This window comes from Anopheles coustani, chromosome 2 (genome assembly GCF_943734705.1).
Source record: "Anopheles coustani chromosome 2, idAnoCousDA_361_x.2, whole genome shotgun sequence".
NCBI lineage: Eukaryota > Metazoa > Arthropoda > Insecta > Diptera > Culicidae > Anopheles > Anopheles coustani.
Window position 1 is genome coordinate 83,310,029 of NC_071289.1, and position 18,468 is coordinate 83,328,496.

Here is an 18,468-nt window from a genome sequence, read left to right on the forward strand (position 1 = left end):
TGGGAAACATAAAACGTGGAAAGCTATTGTAAATTAATGCCATAAAAAAGCTAAAGTCCTTGTTGTAATAACAATGTTCATAACAAATGAAATAAAAAGCACATATAACGGAGGAAAACCTCGTTTCAAGCTAAATATGAAGAACGGACAAAGCAGGCTGGTAATCTCTGGTATGATTTGGTGTCTAAAAAAGATTTAAAATATTATTTTTTTTAATAAACCATTCATATCTCAACCAGTTTCTTATCACCGAGAAACGAAAACGCCAACGTTTTCCGGACTGGTTTGGTGCAGTTTTTTGTATATTTTTATTGAATACTTGCCTCGAGCAACGCGACTACATTTTTCAAACTCACGAAATACTGTTCTTCCGAAGACTCAGTTGGCACCACACTATGTTATATCAAGCATTGATGTTTTTTTTATGTACGCGGGTTGCGTAAAACCGTATTGGTGTTTTTCAAGCGCTAAAACTGGCCGTAAAACTGGCTTAAAAACTAAACCTAAAGCTAGATCCTTTCCGTTGACGGAAGCGTTAATTAATTAATAGTGAGTCCGTAATTATAGTACCAGCCCCGACCCAACCGGGTTACCCGGGCAAACAATACTAATACTGCGCATTAAGCAACCTGAACAGGAGAACGTCAAAAAGGGGTTTAACTAATTGTGTTAATTCGCGCCAGCAAAGCGTCTGCAGCGGAGGCAGAGAAGGGGCTTTGAGATCGGCAAAGCGTCGGACTTTCGATAAAGCGATTAATCTATCGTTGTTGTGCAAAACGTGCTGGAAAGGATCCACATAGGAACTGGTCTGTGAGGAATCTGTGGCCCCATCTTCCCTTCCGATCTCTTTCTCTCACGTTCTCTCTTTCTCTCACACACTTTCTATCTCGCAAATGCGCCAAAGTGCGCCAATAGGAGGAGGACCAGCAGAGTGCGCCACTGACGACCACTGATTAAGATTTAGAATAAATGCATTTCGAATCGCCTACCGCCAGGGCGCGGGAAACCGAGATCACTCGATCGCTCGCCCGATGGCAACATCGTAAAATTAGCACAAACCGGTGTGCACAAAGACAACTTGTGGGACTATTGCTCAAACTTTTTTCCTACTTCCTACTGTGGGCAACATCGGCATCCGAGGGACGGTATTCCAACCCTAGTTCAGCGTGACGTACTGGATAAAGTCTGAGAATAGTTCCATCGAATCTCATAAGGATAGGTCATCGTCTGGCTCCAGGCAGCTGAACAGATCGTTCAGCTGATCATCCCGACGCTTCGTCTTGATGACCGTTGTCGGTGGTTTGCCCGCACGCTTCTGTGAAAGGGGAAGGCAAACATTTTACTTAGTGTTATGCGTAACTATTTAAACAGGTGGTGGATGATTTAAAAAAAAAATCTTTCTCAAGCATTATAAAATAGTATTTCATGAAAACATTTATGAATTTTTACAAAATCAAGATTTATAATAAAGTCAATCTATAAATGGGGAGGAAGGTAACCTAATTATTTCTCCCACATAATTACAGATTATTTCTAATCTACAGTTCCCAAACTATGCACATCCACTAACACACATGAATTATCTTCCAGTTGCATCGCCGGACATTACCCACCATGAAACCACATTTGGAGCAAACCTCGCACGAAGCGAACTCACTTTATCCCTTGAAGAATTTCGAGCAGAACCCAAGTAGTTTATTATCTTATCGCAGCAACGCAATGCCATTTGTAGGTCATGGTTTGCAGTCATGCGGTCAATGCATAAATCAAACTACATTCATTCGTACGAGTGACTCGCAAGGGTTTGTTTGTTTGCAGTCGTACATGTGCAATTTCGTGCTCAAGATTGCGTTGCACTAGTGCCTCGATGCTGCACTAATATCTATCGATACTGATTTAACGCTCGACTTAAGGTGCTGACCCCGTCATAATGTACAACTGCAAAGGGAACGTAACGTGAAACGGATACGAGGCGCCTAAGCCTTCCAATGTTTATCGACTAAACAGAACGCATCGCAATCGTAGAAGAATGCAGACAACAGCTTTTGTTTTTAGATGTCCATCAATACCGACAGAAATAACAATATTTCCAAATGTTTGTTATGCGGTTTTAACCCCACGATTCAAATAAAGCATTGAGTAAGTGACTATTTTTAAAGGGTAGCTCTTCCCAGAAAAACGGAATAAGGCAATGTGGTGGCTATTTCCAATTTGAATAATGCATGAATTTTTTAGGTCTAAATTACATTTTTTTAACTTTTTAAAATTTTGATAAACATATTTCACACTTCAACGAAAATAGCTCGTTACAGTATGAATGGAATTATATGAACAAGATTAACAAATTAATGACATTTTGAAACCATCGTTTTCTTCGATCGTTTGCACAAATATTCCCAATCTAGCAAAACGTGAGAAGATGGAGACACCTGGTACTTTGTGACGGTAGCCAATGGAGGCACCTGGTAGTTCATAAAGGTAACCAATGGAGGCACTTGGTACTTTATGAAGGCATGCAATGGAGACACCTGGTCCTTTGTAAAGGTAATCACACCTGGTCTTTGATATTTTGGAAGTAGTAGGCATGTGTGAAAAGTAGGCATTGTGTTATATAACGGTGTTATACAATTTTGAATTCCCATTAAACTAAACTGTGTTTCTATTCGCATTGTATTTTTGTTGAACATATTTATCAAAAAGTTCAAAATTTAACCAAGTGAACATATCTATCAAAAAGTTTAAAATTTAACTTTGTTCCATACTCACGAAAGTAAAGGGGGTAAATTTAAAATTGAAATCTGCATTTGAAACGGAAGTGAACTCCATTAGCATGAATGAACGAAAGCATGTATCATGCGAATATTAGACATAAAATCACTTCTTTTTTATTAAAGTAATTTGGTCAAGTCTTCTTCTTCTTCTTCTTGGCGTAACGACCTCTTGGTCATGCCTGCCCGTTAAGGGCTTACGAGACTTGTTTCCCTGTTGTACGTGGATAGTCAGTCCTCTCGTACAGGGGAGAGTCCGGTCTCGATTGGGATTCGAACCCACGCCGTCGAGGTGGTGAGCCCCGGCGCTCATGGGCCGATTTTCTAACCGGCGCTACCGCTCGGCTGTCGCGGACCCCAATTTGGTCAAGTAACGTATTTAATTACAAATTATTGAAAAGAAGTCACGTTACAAAGCATTAGCTTGCAAAAATTATACACGTAACCGTTATGAAATATTTTACGCCCTTTTATAACGTTATCAAACAGTTGATATACTGTAACAGGCATAGTTATACTGTTTAAATTATTTATTTTGTGACTATAATATTTTTGTTAACACTGTTAGCCCGGCTTAAAGAAATGCAAATCGAAAAAAACTGAATAACCGAAAAAAATATGGCTGAAAAGCTGTTATACAAACGTGAAGTTATTCACTCAAAAATTCGGTATTTTTCGCCCCTTGAGCAAAAACAAGAATCGGTAGACGTCGGAAAGCAAAGACATATTTTCGGTTCTCAGAAGACGAAAAGAAAAAAAGGAACTACTCTAATAAATCGAACATACCGGGAGAGTTGATGAAACAATCTACTCACAATCAGCTGCGTGGAAGTCGTTTTGGTGGCCGACTCGACGTCCGGCTCCTCCTGCTTGCCCGACCCGGACCCGTTATCACCCGCATTCTGGCGCAGCTGCTCCAGCGTCCAGTAGTTCTTGCCAAAGCTGTCAATGTCCGTATCGTCGTCCTCGCAGTAGTTTTCGTCCGGATTGATCTCGTCCAAGTTGAGGCCCTCCGCCTCTTCCTGCTCCTCCAGAACTGTGCGGTTGCATCGAGGCGAGAGGCAAAAACGAAGGAAGCAACACAACATACAAACAAGAGAGAAGGTTGAAACGAAAACCAACTACACAAACTCGGGACAACCGGCAAGGATCCATCCTTCCTGCGGGTTCGTGGTTTTTTGGTTCAGACGGAACCATGTGCAGGAAAAATGGTGTCCGTCGGTTGTGAAAAAACCCCGGGAGCACAAAAAAAATAGCCGACATCCGGCGACGGCGACTCTTACAATCGCGAATGTTATCGACGTCCTCCTCCTCGTGCTCCAGGCTGTCCTCGATGTCCGTATCGTCCGGCTCGGACTTGATGACACACAGGGGACTGGCCGTCGCTGCCGCCCCCGCCCCCGCCCGCTTCCCGGGCGTCCGATCCGGTGGTCCATCCGCGTCGTCCTCGTCCAGAATGTCCGTCTTGATCGTGCTGAGCGTGCCCGCGCCGGATGAAGCGGTCGGGGCCAGCAGTCGCCTCGGCCGCTGCTCGACCGATACCACCAGCTGCTGCTGCGGTGGGCCCTTCTGGCGCTTGGGCGTTTTCGGCGTGGTCGTGTCCTCCGGCAGTGCGATCGGCGCGTTGTGCCGCCGGAAGCGCATGATGACGTTCTTCCCGTCAATGACCTTGTTGTGATTGGCCTGGAACGCCTGGATCGCCTCGTCGACGTTCGTGAAGCGGATGAAGGCGTAGCGGGTGTGCTTGATGCGCTGGGCGTGCCCGATGTCGATGCGTTTGGCAGCGGGAAACATTTGCTTCACCGTCTGCACCGTGACCACGTTGGGCAGGTTGCCAATGAACAGCGTGTACGGATCGATGTCCTCCGGTTGAACCTGCCGGGGTGTGGATGGATGGGGGTGTGGGGAAGAAAAATAAGCAATAAAAACATTCTTAAACAGACAGCAAACAAAACCACACTCACATACACACACAACATCAATCGTGCAAGGTGACGCAAGGAAGATGTGGAAATTCATAACCGAATCCAATACGCGCAATCATACATTTAGTTATTGGTTTGTGGTGGAGTGAACGTGCCGCAGGGGGGAACCTGCCCCCACAAAAGCATAATGTCTGCGTGGCTTTGCGTTCGCAATGCTCGAAGCATTTGGTTTTCCCCGTCACGTACCAACGATTTGCATAAACCCACGACGAGCCCGAATCGCCGTTTAATGAGGTGCATGCCTAGTGCTCTTTTCGGAGGCTCCCCTGAATTGGGGGGGCCAAAAAAAAGGCAACGAAAAGCACCCGTTGACATCAACACTTTGTGCCTTCCAGCACATCCTAGAAGCCAGCAAGGATTACTGTTGAAAGCGGAGTACATGAAAATAGTATCAAAAAAGGTAGACAGGCCCACTGCCAACACAGTGTGGCAAGATGTGGCTGAAGAGAGAGCCAACAAAAAGGAGAAAAAACAACAACATCAACACACCGAACCTGAACTGAGTCCAAGCACACAACAAACCCCGGTCCATATCCGGGGAGGGTTTATGTGTGTGTATGTGTGTGTTTTTGTGTCCCATCCCGGAAGCACCCCGGACATGCCAACGGCAGCAAGATAACGGAACACTTTTTGGACGCTTTCCAAATAATTTAACGCTTTCCCTCTCTCACTCCGTTGGTCCAAGAGAACGGTCCAAAAAACTGTATGATAACAAGTACGGGTGCCACAGGGCCATCGGGAAAAGCTGGCCGGCTGGCTGGTTTTTGCTTCCACGTCGTCGTCCAAGGGTTCCGAGTACCCCGAACTCCGGCGGCATAACGGTGAACTTAAAACAAACTGCAAGCGATGGGGAAAATAAAAGAGAAAATGAAGAAAATAAATAAAAGGAGAACTGCAAACGGCTTCCAAGCGAATCTATCCCACGTGGGTGATCGGGTGCCCGACGGGCTGTCATGGGGTGGAAGAAGAAGCAAACGGAGCCAGGGCACGGTTGCACGGGAGAAAAACTAATCCCGAACCGAAGCCAGAGATCCTTAAACGTTCTGCATTTTTGAACAGTTGCCATAACTCCCAGACACATAACAAGTGGAAAGCGGGTCCCGCTGCCTGTCGCTGTGGATTAAAGGGCATCCCGAGCTAACCTTGGACGTTAAATGGCGTTTACCCGGGCGGTGTGGCAGCGTGTAACTGTGACACCGTTACACATTTTATGCGCGCCGGGGTGGTGGTGAAATGCCAACCACCAGCGCCGGTATTAATTAACGAGCCAATAAATCACACCGTTTGACTGCTTATGGTCTTTTTTTGGGCGACATCAAAAGAACTCACATGACATGGGTAGAGGGCAGGTGTGCACGCGACACTTGCATCTGCAAACGGCATGCATTTATGCATCAAATTTGCATATCGACCATATCGCACGCGTACGAAACAATGTAACGCAGGCAACATGGTAAACGGAGGTATCGATATTTCGACTCGGCCAATCCCACCGGGAATCCCCCGTGCCCCCCCGTAACGGCATCTATAAACGACCACGTGTGTTCGTGTAAATGGGGTCAATTGAATCAACTTTGTCGGATAAAGCGTTTTTCGGGGACGGGAAGCAAAGGGCAGCACGGTGGGGTGTTTCCTAACTGATCGATAAAGTTTCCTCTCACACCTATCTGCATATGCCAACCGGCGAATCCTGCAGTAACAGTGAACCGAACTGGGCGGATAATACGCCCCCAACATCGGCCCGGATGCTCTGCAGTGCCATTAAGTCCGGCAATATTCAGGATTTGAATTCCATGAAGGGTTGGTTTTAGGTTGGGCTGGTTGGGATTTTTCTTCTTCTTTTTTATATCTCAATCAAGAGCAAGAGATGAGAACCGAGAACTTGGGCTGTTTGGGTCCGACCGGTCCTATTGATTGTCAAACACCGAGAATGTTGAAGTAAGGAATGTAACATCCTTTGGTCTTTGTTTCGGTCGTTCAGCCCGTACGGTTTATGTTGGGTGATGGACAAAGTTGGGATTAACAGAAAATAAAGCCGATCAAGCTGAAACCGTTTATTGGAAACGAAGCGTACCCGAAGTGTTATTGAATCATAAAATTAATTATTTATCCGTATTGTCCCACCATTTCCGAGCGTATGCCAAAATGAAGACCAAATCCTTGGGTTGACATTGGTTTATTAAACCGTTGCTCCGTAAAGGAATGTATTGTGAAAAGAGCGCGTAAATATAGTTAAATGTATTAAGTGGTTAACTTTTCGAAATCATAGATCTTTTTTCCAATTGATGAATATGAATAAGTTATAGTAACACTGTCCTTTCAAAGAATCAGACCATTGTTTGGATTCATGAAATGAACCACGATCATTTTAATCGAATTGTAAGAACAGAACTCTATAAAATTCATGCAAAACGATGATTATAGTACAGAATGCTTAAGTACTAAAATGGGTTTTTTTTTTAGTTTTTCGACATCGTAAAATGTTCCTGTAGTCCGTAAGTTTGTACAAAAGTTTGATTTACACGATGAATTGAGAAAATAAAAGAATACTTCATTGCATATTACTGCAGTAATATAGAATGTTTTCATCATTGATTCTAACAAGATTGAGAAGAGAAAATTGAAAATTCACAAAATTTTACAACATTGTTGTACAATCGACACAGACAGTAAGTTCCGCGATATTTCATAACATTTAAAAATAAGTCAACACAAATAGTCATTGAACAAACTCAACAAACAAATTAAGCGATTCATTTCAATAGAAGCATGTTCCTTGTGGAATGATTTGGGCATCAGATTTGATTGTGCGTAGTATTTTCATACAGTACTCGTTAAAGAACCAAAAAGTGCAACAAACTTTGATATTTACCAGTTCTTTAAGCTTATTACATTAAGGACGCTGTTGTTAACAAGAACGCTTAGCGAAAAGCATTGAAAATGATAAAATTCTTAGTTGAAAAAACATTTAAACATGAGGATTTAGGAAAACAAAAATATAATGAAAATTCCAACGTAAAGTATAAACCATTAAAGAGTGTTGGACAACAAGCGGGTTGTATAAATGTGATTGTAGGGCTCATAAATCGACTCCAGTTTTAACGAAGAGTATACATAAATTATTTACTATTTGGAAAAATTCATTTTAAAGTAAAATAGCTATGTAGTGTATCTTAATGTATGCTTGCATACGATAAATTCATTTGAAGCAATTGCACAATGAAAGAGCTTGTCGTCACAAAGCCATTTTGCGGGTCAAGTAACAGAGTCCGCACTTGTTTATCGTAACTGAGTAGAGATAAAATCAATCACCAACTACGTTTAAAAGTTAAGATAACCTTTTCAAATGTGAGTGTGTGTGTGTGTGTTGATTTCGGTCCGATTGTGTTCATTTTCGGGCGATGGGCGACGTCATTGGAATACTTTTGCTAGTCGTTTGCGATCCGTCCCGGGGTAACTGCTGCCTTCAACTGCAAGTGCCATCCGCAGGGAAAGAAAAAAAGGTCAAGTCCACAAGCCGGATAAGGCTGCTCGAAACTTTCTGCTCTACACTACTTGCTAACTCCAGTTCACAAACACACACACAGAGACACAATGGTGGGGCCAAAGTTTTAATTCCATCCGCAAAACTTTGGCGCTCCCGGGCTGGGTGACGTTAGCGGAAAATCCGTCCGTCGGTACGATGGTTTGGTAAATTACATTCTGCATAAACGAAATCGATAAAGCACTGGCACTGGACGCAAACGAACGAAGTGGCAGCCCCGGACGATGCCGAGCGCTACAAGGGCCGCACCACAGTAGTACGGATACTGCAACGATCTGCTAAAACGTTTTCCATATGTTTAATGCATCGAATCATTTATGCTCATAAAAATTAATAAGCCTCGCCCAAATGAATTAGGTCACAGCTGAGCCTTTCGGTGGATTGTGACGAACTCCGAGTCACATTTTATGCCCTTCCCAGTGCGGGAGACGCTTCTCCATGCGCCGTCCGATTGTTGCCCATATATGTGATATTCGATCGACAAACCCGATGACAGCATGCCAAGAAATTGGACAGCATGACATTCGGGCTATGGATGCAGTGATGTTTTTCCCGCCTCCCACCACCAGAACCCGGACAAAAGGCTCATTGAACGAGCTTGGGGATATGATTTTATTTCCTCCACCGCCACCGAAGGCCGAAGAGCTTAGGGACAGTTTTATTTTTCCAGACGACCGGAGGCACTAGCTGGATTAATTTTATTAATGTAAATCCATCGAATAACTAATCCAGAGTGAAGCCTACTTCCGGGCGAGGGTTCGCATGGGGGACGAATGGGAAAAAACCATGTGCCATGCAAGGATAAACCAGGGCATCATCACTAATGCTGCGAAAATGCGTACCGAGCCAGAGTCCACACGGGATTATCCGCTCAACCGGATGAAGTATCCTTGCCCCACTTGTGCGCTACCTCGTGTAGTTGTATGTATGTGCGTTTGTGTGTGTGTTTGTCTGTGTGCGGGGAAGACTAACTGCAGTGTGCGAAAGTTTTGCCACTTCTAAAAAGTGCAACCGCAGCTGCTCCCCGGCGAAGCGAAGCGAGTGGCTTTTGGCCAGAATTATATATGATGCTCGACTGTTTACCATCTCCCTTATGGATGAGCGGTAACAGCAGCAGCAACCTTAGCATCATCAGCAGCCGTGGCCGACCGCATATTGGCGCATGTACTGGATCATGTCCCATGCGGCAGCCGGAGGCCGGAGCGGAAAAGCCGTGTCGAGGCGACACACCGACCGCACAAGGGCGAAGGCCGCTAGTCAATCGTGAGATGAAAACGGTAGGTAAAAACAACAACATCGAGTGTCGAAACAGAAGGAAGGAGGTAGAAAAAGCGAAAGCCATGCACTGGTTCTGTTTTCTTTCCCGGCGGGAAAACTGGGTGAGTTTAAAAAAAAAAAAAAATTACGGTGTAATGCTGCACAATATTGTTTATGCGAAGCAGCGCCAGCGAAGGGTAGAAGTAAAAACATGATTCCAATCGACAACTGGGAGCGATCAATAAGATGTAAAGATTTTGCGATGCATCAGTCCTGTTATCTATTAAGTAATGATCATTTTACACGCTGTTCGAAATTATTGCCCACTTCGCGATGGAAGTCCCTCGGGTTGAGGCAGTAAGGATTTATGTTTGAAGAGGAGATTTGGGCATATTGCAAAAACAAATTCATATACCGCCATTTTGCGTGTATGGTATAACCAGTTTTTTAATGCATTTTTAACACAGTTTGTTAAAAATCTCAACTAAAACATTTTATACTAACTTCTTCTTTTGAAAAATTATTTACTTGTATTATATGCTGGTTAAACATTGTCTTTGCTATTCTAGGGTTCATTAACACCCTTATCGTACTGAGATGTAACAAACCTAATTTTGAATTTAAAATTAAGCCTATTTTGAAGAAACTAAGCTAGTTTTGAGAATTTCTTGAAAATGTTTGAAATTCGTACTTCATTTATTTTCAAAACAGAATTGTGTTACACATTCGTTTTTTCCACACCATAGAAAAAAACATATGATACAAATGATGAGAATGCAGAACGAATTCTACGCAGAAATGTCGCTGTTTTTTTAAAACAAAAATCGTGAATTATCGTTTGTTGCACTGAGGTAGATTTTATCTGTTGCGTTGTGTTACAGTGCCTATTATTTTGAACTAGAGATTAGTTTGTTGCTTTGAGTTAGAGATCTTCAAATCCGCAATCATTAGTAAGTGTTTGGACACTTAGAAAATGTCATTTTCCTGGACTAGGGCAATATCTACCAACGTGCGACGGCCAGCCTTGTAGTGCTCTTGGAGTACATTGACATCTTATCTTAGACCATCTAAATAAAAAAAAGACCTAACTATAACACATACATGACTTAGGGTTTTCTCAAATGAATAAAATCTAGGCTTAGAATAGTTAGATTAGCAATACTTGATAATGGATTACTTTGCAAAATGAATGGACATCTTAGTCCTTTGATTAATTTAGGATCCTTGTTTTCTATTGTCAGCGTTTGGTTCAGTTTGTACCGAGAGATAGTTGATGAATAGTGGTAAAGATGAGACTAAAATGAGTTTTTTTTTCTAAACAGACATTACGCTCAACTTTCGTATCATACTTGAACGCCCAGGTACAGAATTTGATCTTAAATAGCCATAATATTCTCGTTGGTGTAATATGTGTTTCTATTAAATTATACTTCATTTAATCGATCGCGCTTGTATTCAAAACCTCAAAATATAGAATAGAATCATTATTCTTTAAATTGAAAATTGATTGAAACATTTAACTTAAAAATTGTAAAAAGTATCAAACCCCATATCTAACTAAACATTTCACAAAACCCTACAGCCGAGAAAAGGCAAAACCTATTTGGTTGGTAATTCGGCAAGGTTTTTATTTACATTCGAGCTTTACATTCTCGCTTCGTTTCGGAAGGGAAATTTTGTGGCAGGAAACTGTGCTTGAAAGCCTTCGGCATATGTGAATGGCACGAACCGAATCAAACCTACCGTGAGACACGAAACCAAATATTATTTCGCATACTTTAAACAACCATGAATTCGTAAACGGCACAACAAGCCCCGCACCTTACCGCCGAACCTTCCTTCTCCTAGTTCAAACACAAACACGATACGTGCATGCCGACAGCAGATAGTGAAAACATCGTGTTTCGAGTGTAAAATCGGTCCACCAGTCGTGGCCTAATGGTTCGGTGGGTTTCGGTGAAGCAGAGAGGAAGCGCACTCGATTATGTTTCATCACACCTAATGGGCGTACTTTCGAGTTTACGACCCTGCACTACACACCATAACCACCAAACTGAGACGAGCCTCCTCGAGGGTGGGGGGGGGGGGGGGGGGGAGGGGTTCTGGAGTGGGTCTGTTTGTGTTATCGTGATGGCATCGCATAGCAAACACGTCGTAAATATCTACCCCACCATCACCGTGATGCGGTGTACCACCCTCTCCCCCCTCTCGAAAGGATATTAAATTATAGTTAAAGCAAAAATTAGAATAAATAAATACAGATGCCAACTGCGCTCGTCGCAACGGTGGACGGGTACGTTAACGTCAAAACTAAAGGCACATGCGGTAGGAACCGTTGCACCGTACTCACCACTGGTTTCTGGTCGGCGTTGCGTGTTTTCCGCTCGACCATGATTTTTCCCGCGCCAAATGGAATTCTTGAAATGTGCTTCATGACGGTGTCCACGTCGGCCTCGGGCTTCAAGTGCACCACACAGTATCTGCGGCGATGGCGGGGGAGTGAAAAGCGGGAAAAGAGAAACGTGGAGAGAGAGAGAATAAATGAATGACACAAATGGGAAAATGGGAACACGTCGCACATAAAACACTCTTGCCAAGTGGCGAACGACCGCATGGTTTTTGAAACGCGTGTTCGGCCCGGAGTCCTGCCTGGCAGTTTAGCTTTCGCAGCGCGCTCAAGGATCGGGCCGTCAGTTTACCGGAAAAGCTGCACTGGATTTTTAAACAGGGTTTTGAAAAGGGATTTCACCGCCCTCCCTTTTCAGCCTTCTGCAACACCGTACTACCCCCGTTGCCCGAAGACACTCTCCCACACAACTGACCTTGGTGTCGCGGGGCGATGGAAAATTACATTTTCAATGCTGGACGAGTAGCCTTGGACGATCTCTTTGCTGAGGGCCGGATCCGGGAAGCGCAGCAGCAGGACGTGCGGTTTCCGCAGCTGCCCGATGGCTTCCATCTCGACCAGGATCGCCTTCCGGGCATCCTCGAAGCGCCAGTTCTTGTTCGGGTGCTTGATGGGGGACGTTTGCACCGACTTTTCCGCCTGATGATGGATGTCGCTTGAGAAATCAAACGAGCTGTTTAGTCGAAGTAGGCGAACGAAAGGGGAAGTTTTAGTGCTTCATTTTCATCCAACACCAGCAATCACGCTGCGTTTGAACTGGTAAACCGATCGAGTATGCCATGCACTAAACGAAAAACACACACTTTTACCACACCATAGGATGCATGCACACACTACAAAGTAAATGGAAGGAAAAAAGGAAACACAGCACAAATCCAGGAACGATCCTTACATGCGGCTCTTCCGACGGTTTTTGGCGCCATGCAGTAGGTTCAGCATTCGTCGAGGACAGTCGGACATTCTGCGTGCGCTCAGCCCGGAGCAACGTCTGTCGGCCGCGCCGGTTCGAAACGGAATGCTTCGGCCATCTGCTCCGACGAGACCGTCCTGCTCGAGCGAAAGCGACTGAATAATATCGCGCGACGGCAGCATCTCCTCGGCGAAGTCGGTAAAATCGAAGTCGGACGTTTCGAAGCCGGAGTCCACATTAAAGCCCTCGCCCGCTGCCTTGCCCAGCAGCCGCGGCACTACTGACTGCTGACAGCGGTACGCTGGCACTGCTGGTCCGCCGCCTCCACCGACGACGATCCGCTTCGCTGTGTGTGGCAACAGTGAGTATCGACTCGAAACGCTCGCCCTGCACTGCATCACTTCGGGAAGATGGCGTTTTATTGGCACATTTTACAACAGATAAATCACCTTTCTGGCAACGCGTACGCTCTGCTGGTGCTACGTGCCTTGCTCCTACTTTGTGTGTACGTACCGTTCAGCGGTGGTCCTTTCGCCTTCATGCAGACTCCTGTGTGACGATGGGCACAACTGCACACACATGAACAAGCTTTCGCATCCGTTTATCTTCTTTCGCCCGCGCTCATTCGCTCACGTGCGCTTCACCGCGTGCTTTCTCGCTCCCGTCGGGCACATTGTCTCTTCTGTGTGGTGCTTATCCAACAACGCTGTCCAACCACGGCTGGCGTGTCCTTTCCCCTCTATGTATTCCCGTCCCCCCTGCGGTTGGTGTAGGTTTACCACCTTTTTACCACCCACCCGATCGATACAAAACATAAACATCAAAAAGCTCGATATCCCACGAGTCCTTAGAGATCGAGAACGCTAGTTCGAAAGCTTTTGACGTGCTTCGAAAATATGGACAGCTGTTTTACGAAATTGTTGTCACCATTTGAATTAGTCGTATGAATCCCTTTAAATTTTTCTCAATTCATAATTTCATTGATAATTCGTAAAGTTGTTCAGTTGTTTCAATTTCAAAACGTTTGCAATCAACTAACTTTATTAAATATTAAACTACTCCTCACTGCTTTTGTCGTTCATCATCATTACATTAAGCTCCGATGGTGTTTTGAAGTACTCATCGAGCAACAGAACGGGCTTATCGTTCACCTTGTATCTGGACTCCTGCCACGGCAGAATGCCTCCCGGAGGTACTGGAACTACATCGCCACGTTTGAACGGGAGCGCTTTTGTGAGCAGAGGAATCTGTCCCTCAAAAATGGCCAGATATCTGTACGGGAAGAGGTTTTTGTTTTATTCTTGCGTTTATGCTGAATGCCTTTGCTAAGAACTGCTAGTGTCTTACTCTTTATCGTTGCGGTAAATTCTCAGCGGATAGCGATTGATGACGACACGAATAACGACGTTGATCAGGAGAAAAAAGCCAAGAAAGTACAGCAAGTCCGTTTCGTTGGCCGTCAACGATGCGTATTCAATCTCGAACGGTACCACGATATGGTGGAAATCTTTTAAATATGAAAATGCACAGATACCTCCCAGCGCGACGAAGCTGAAAGATGTTATGAAATTACACGCTGGAAAGAAACAGAAATGATAAAATAAAACATCTTTTCCTTAAAAATGAATTCAGGGATACAAACGATTCACATAAGATATGATTTCGAATCAAATGCTTCCGTTTTCGAAACAAAAAACGAGATTTTCAAAGGGCCGTGGGGCAGTGTTGCCAATTACCAACGATTCATTTGACAGTCGATCTGTTGTTTACAAACATCGCACCTATCGCATCACACAAAAAAGTTAATCTTCGAGGTGATAAAATAAGGTTCCAACTTCGCAAAAGGGTGGTTTATTCACTATGAATATTCTACCGAAAAAGAGGTAAAGTGCTAAATAAAAGATATGCTTCGATCGCATTTTGCATTACTCTACCAATTGCTCTACTTGCAGATGGCACGTTCGGACCAAAGACAATATCGCCCGTGTCCGACGGGATGAGGCAAAAGCTGCAGAGGAAGAAAAGGAACGGCTACGGAGGGTTGCCTTGGCCGACCAAGAAGCTCGTATAAACTTATTGCGTGAAAAATCTCGCGGCAAGCAACAAGACGGTCATACCGAACCTACCGTTGAAAGTGAAATCAATGCACGAGTGACGAGACAGGAACACGTCAACTTCTTTTCGGAACTTGAGGAAGGTAAGCACGATGGCGTTAAGCGCAGCAATTTGGATCATGAGAAGGAAAAGAAAGAAGAGCAGGAAAAGTACGAAAAACAAATCGGGTACCTCACGTACCTCGGGCAGGATACAAACGAAGCCCTCGGTAAACGGGACTGGTACGATACGGCACCGAAGCGGGAGGAAACGCTCGACGATCACGGGAAGCCCATAGAGGTTGGATTGAAAACCAAAAGCTATCACGATCCATTGAATGTGATTCGAAGGTATGTTCCGAGCACAAAGTTCCAGCCCTCCGTTCCGTCCACTTCAAAGCCACCGGAGGAAACATCCGCCAACTCGGCCCAGCTCCTTCCAACAAAGCAAATATCATCCTATCAACCGCTCACAGAGCAAAGTAAACGCAAGCACTCTAAAAAGCGACGTTTGAGCGTAAGCTCGTCCGACACATCGCACTCGAAAAGGAAAAGTAAGAAGCACAAAAAAGATAGCGAGAAAAGGAAGAAAAAGGAAAAACGGAAGAAAAGGAAGCATAAAAAATCAACCTCGGAAGACAGCGATAGCACTGATGAGGAACAATTGCGGATTAAGAAAGCTAATCTGGAACGAATGCGAAAGGAACGCATTGCGAGGGAAAGGGAGGAAAAAGAAAGGACAGAAAAAATGCTAGCACGGCTACGGGGTGATCCGGAACCTGTACCACCAAAACCAAAAGAAGTCCCACAAAATCAACCCTTACGTCAAAAGTATAACTCCCAATTTAATCCGGAGCTCGCAAAGCAAAATTACGAATAAAATGATAAGAATTGTAAAACATAAATCGTCTACTGTATGATTTATTACACGATTCTCCTAATTACACATACTTTCCGAACCATTTATGGTCAACCGGTGAAAGCCATCGATGGCACCCTCCCAGATTATTTTGAACGATGTACTTAAAGTTCCATGGATTTAGATTCTCCCGCTCAAGACGCTCTTCCTCTGCCTTCATCTTGTCTAACATTTCCTGCGACACTACCATCGCCTTGAACGGTAACTTGGGGCACACAATGTCCAGGATTTTCTTCGCTTCAACAAACTCTAACTCTCCGGCCAGTTCTACAATCACTCTGCCGCTCTTTACCGGGGTTACGTAGTGATCGATGGCACCTTTACCGCCACCCATGCGTTGCCCTTGACCCTTCTTGGTGACCGGCTGCCAAGGCGCTTCTACGCGCCAAATGGAAAACATTCGGCTTGTATCCATTTTTCGACCGATCGTAAGTCGCAACATTTCGAAGTGACCCCACCGTAACCGTCCACCGCCGGTCGCAATGATACCGTACTGTTTGTGAACCAGTGAGTTGTGAACAGTCTCGGGGCCACGCATCCATTTCAATTTCTTCTGCATTTTGGGCGCACGCAAGTTGCTCGGTAGTATCGGCACTTTGTCCATAAAACGGAGCTTAGGCCGTTCTGGCATTTCAATATCTGTGTCGAACGAAAGTACACTCGTGAGTTCGAAAAACAAACAATCACAATGCCTTTAATGCTACTTACTATCGTATTTGATCGGAGGTGCGAAAAACTTCATGCCGGCAATCTGTTGACCATATTGCCCTCGCAATAAGCCTGACAAAGTTTAAAGGGCGATTAAGTTCCATGATCAGCAAGTTCTCGTTAGTTTCTACATACCCGTAAGCAAGGGCCGGAACTTTTCACATGTGGCCAACATTTTAATTAAGATTTACGCCAAGTTCTAGTGATTTTGCCGACTAGAGTCCTCCAAAAATTGCGTAAACATTCGTGTGTTTTGATGTCCCACAATTTGCTGCTCAAATTGACATTCATAGTACCAAAACCTGCCACCAGGGAACGATAAGCACGTGCAAAACTATGTGCAGTGTTGCCAATTATCAACATTTTGAATATTGTACCGATATTTTATTTAGAAAACACAATTTTAACAAATTTCCAATCAATAAAACGGGCGTATCCCTACAAGTTTCTGACGTACTTTACTAATTAAAGTGGACAAGCTAAAGCATCATAATCTGAACGACACTGCCAATGACCTTTGAAAACAGCCGTGTTTACATCACATTACTTTACCTCGGCACTACGATCACTTTTACTTACCCGAAAGATAATACTCCATCGGAGCCCGATATATTATGCTAAACCCAGGGGGTATATTATCTTTTTTCAAAAAATGCTCTTCCCGTTTTACTACCGCTTTCCGGTACAGTGGTGAGGCTGTTGATACATTCCGCCGGCTACAAAGCGAAGAGGCATTCATGAATTATTCAATCAAAGAAAGGAGGGTATGCTTGACCAAATGATTTACTTACAGTATTATTGAAGTTATTATCGAGGGTCGCTTGTATACCGAAACAATTGGGATGAGTTTGGACCTAGCGGCCGCTAAAAAATGGTGCGAAAACATTTTGTTCACCCAGTTCTATTGTGCACAACAGATGATTTTCTTGTTTATTTACATTCTCTAATTAATGTCACGGTGACGGATCGCGGCCGCATAAGACTTGACAGTTAGGAAAATAATCAAAACATTAAAAACAAGCAGTACGTGGACTTTAGTTAGCCGGAAACAATAACAAATTTATCACAATCAACATGAGAATCCCAACAGTTATCTCTTTGTTGTTTAGCATAGTATCGGTCGTAAGTTGTGTCCAGTGCTAATCATAGGTAAATTTCGAACTGGACGTTTTTAATTAAATTATCTCCCAATTGTGTAGGTTTTCGCCGAGTTCTCCGCTGAAGACTGCCGCGAGCTGGGGCTGATCAAATCACAATTATTTTGCTCGTCCTGCAACAGCTTGACCGACTATGGTTTAGTGGAGCTAAAGTAAGTTAAACTACCAATTGCTTAAATGCCCCTTTAACGAACAACCCAAATTGTTCCAGAGAACACTGCCTTGAGTGCTGCCAAAAGGATACGGTAAGCGATGGCAAGCTAAAGGTTTACCCAAGGGCGGTGCTGGAAGTATGCACGTGCAAATTTGGAGCCTATCCGCAAATTCAGGCCTTTATCAAAAGTGACCGTCCGGCAAAGTTCCCAAATCTCACCATCAAATACGTCCGAGGGTTGGACCCTATCGTGAAGCTGATGGACGAGGGAGGTAATGTGAAGGAAACCCTATCTATTAACAAATGGAACACCGACACTGTGCAAGAGTTCTTCGAAACGCGATTAGCTAAGGTTGAGAACGATGATTACCTCCAAACAAACCGAGTGTGAGAAATGCGTTGGGTGAATATTGAATAAACAAAAATGGAAAAATTTTAATACGAAACCCTTTGGTTGGTCTATTGTATTGTTTACTCCTACGACTAGGAAGAAATAAACTCGCGGTCAGAACAGTTGCATAAACTCAAAGTCCACAAGCTACACTGCCCAGTTTGTTCTAGGTTGT

General features: G+C 44.1%; 5 protein-coding genes across 5 annotated transcripts; 2 read left to right on the plus strand and 3 right to left on the minus strand.

Moving 5' to 3' along the window:
- Positions 1 to 327: 327 nt before the first annotated feature.
- LOC131263119 (uncharacterized) lies at positions 328 to 13,412 on the minus strand. The gene is made up of 7 exons (XM_058265274.1): positions 13,385 to 13,412; positions 12,854 to 13,271; positions 12,377 to 12,634; positions 11,905 to 12,034; positions 4,052 to 4,643; positions 3,584 to 3,804; positions 328 to 1,315 (listed from the first exon to the last, which is right to left on the minus strand). Exons 1-7 carry the CDS (start codon positions 13,410 to 13,412, stop codon positions 1,208 to 1,210), a joined length of 1,755 nt encoding a protein of 584 aa, XP_058121257.1. The 3' UTR covers positions 328 to 1,207.
- A 471-nt stretch (positions 13,413 to 13,883) lies between these two features.
- LOC131263122 (uncharacterized) lies at positions 13,884 to 17,521 on the minus strand. The gene is made up of 4 exons (XM_058265278.1): positions 17,383 to 17,521; positions 17,171 to 17,307; positions 14,219 to 14,447; positions 13,884 to 14,143 (listed from the first exon to the last, which is right to left on the minus strand). Exons 1-4 carry the CDS (start codon positions 17,475 to 17,477, stop codon positions 13,927 to 13,929), a joined length of 678 nt encoding a protein of 225 aa, XP_058121261.1. The 5' UTR covers positions 17,478 to 17,521; the 3' UTR covers positions 13,884 to 13,926.
- On the plus strand, positions 14,642 to 15,863 carry LOC131263120 (leukocyte receptor cluster member 1 homolog). Its single transcript, XM_058265275.1, has 2 exons — positions 14,642 to 14,754; positions 14,824 to 15,863. Exons 1-2 carry the CDS (start codon positions 14,732 to 14,734, stop codon positions 15,842 to 15,844), a joined length of 1,044 nt encoding a protein of 347 aa, XP_058121258.1. The 5' UTR covers positions 14,642 to 14,731; the 3' UTR covers positions 15,845 to 15,863.
- LOC131263121 (large ribosomal subunit protein uL16m) lies at positions 15,857 to 16,859 on the minus strand. The gene is made up of 3 exons (XM_058265277.1): positions 16,727 to 16,859; positions 16,592 to 16,663; positions 15,857 to 16,522 (listed from the first exon to the last, which is right to left on the minus strand). Exons 1-3 carry the CDS (start codon positions 16,764 to 16,766, stop codon positions 15,906 to 15,908), a joined length of 729 nt encoding a protein of 242 aa, XP_058121260.1. The 5' UTR covers positions 16,767 to 16,859; the 3' UTR covers positions 15,857 to 15,905.
- Positions 17,522 to 17,596: 75 nt separating the features above from the next.
- Positions 17,597 to 18,334, plus strand: LOC131263829 (selenoprotein F). Its single transcript, XM_058266090.1, has 3 exons — positions 17,597 to 17,713; positions 17,791 to 17,900; positions 17,960 to 18,334. The coding sequence occupies exons 1-3, from the start codon at positions 17,666 to 17,668 to the stop codon at positions 18,291 to 18,293; spliced, it is 492 nt and encodes a 163-aa protein (XP_058122073.1). The 5' UTR covers positions 17,597 to 17,665; the 3' UTR covers positions 18,294 to 18,334.
- Positions 18,335 to 18,468: the final 134 nt, after the last annotated feature.

Excerpts from the sequence above, each read along its gene's own strand:
- LOC131263121 (XM_058265277.1), bottom strand. The coding sequence starts at position 16,766 with ATGTTGGCCACATGTGAAAAGTTCCGGCCCTTGCTTACGG. Across the intron at positions 16,664-16,726 it reads GTTCCGGCCCTTGCTTACGG|GCTTATTGCGAGGGCAATAT; the intron begins GTATGTAGAAAC and ends AAACTTTGTCAG. Across the intron at positions 16,523-16,591 it reads ACCTCCGATCAAATACGATA|ATATTGAAATGCCAGAACGG; the intron begins GTAAGTAGCATT and ends CGTTCGACACAG.
- LOC131263119 (XM_058265274.1), bottom strand. The coding sequence starts at position 13,412 with ATGAAGGCGAAAGGACCACCGCTGAACG. Across the intron at positions 13,272-13,384 it reads GAAAGGACCACCGCTGAACG|TGATGCAGTGCAGGGCGAGC; the intron begins GTACGTACACAC and ends ATCTTCCCGAAG. Across the intron at positions 3,805-4,051 it reads CGTCGATAACATTCGCGATT|TTCTGGAGGAGCAGGAAGAG; the intron begins GTAAGAGTCGCC and ends GCAACCGCACAG.
- LOC131263829 (XM_058266090.1), top strand. The coding sequence starts at position 17,666 with ATGAGAATCCCAACAGTTATCTCTTTGTTGTTTAGCATAGTATCGGTC. Across the intron at positions 17,714-17,790 it reads TGTTTAGCATAGTATCGGTC|GTTTTCGCCGAGTTCTCCGC; the intron begins GTAAGTTGTGTC and ends CCAATTGTGTAG. Across the intron at positions 17,901-17,959 it reads TATGGTTTAGTGGAGCTAAA|AGAACACTGCCTTGAGTGCT; the intron begins GTAAGTTAAACT and ends AAATTGTTCCAG.
- LOC131263120 (XM_058265275.1), top strand. The coding sequence starts at position 14,732 with ATGAATATTCTACCGAAAAAGAG. Across the intron at positions 14,755-14,823 it reads AATATTCTACCGAAAAAGAG|ATGGCACGTTCGGACCAAAG; the intron begins GTAAAGTGCTAA and ends CTCTACTTGCAG.
- LOC131263122 (XM_058265278.1), bottom strand. The coding sequence starts at position 17,477 with ATGTTTTCGCACCATTTTTTAGCGGCCGCTAGGTCCAAACTCATCCCA. Across the intron at positions 17,308-17,382 it reads ATAATAACTTCAATAATACT|CCGGCGGAATGTATCAACAG; the intron begins GTAAGTAAATCA and ends TTCGCTTTGTAG. Across the intron at positions 14,448-17,170 it reads GATGGAGTATTATCTTTCGG|CGTGTAATTTCATAACATCT; the intron begins GTAAGTAAAAGT and ends GTTTCTTTCCAG.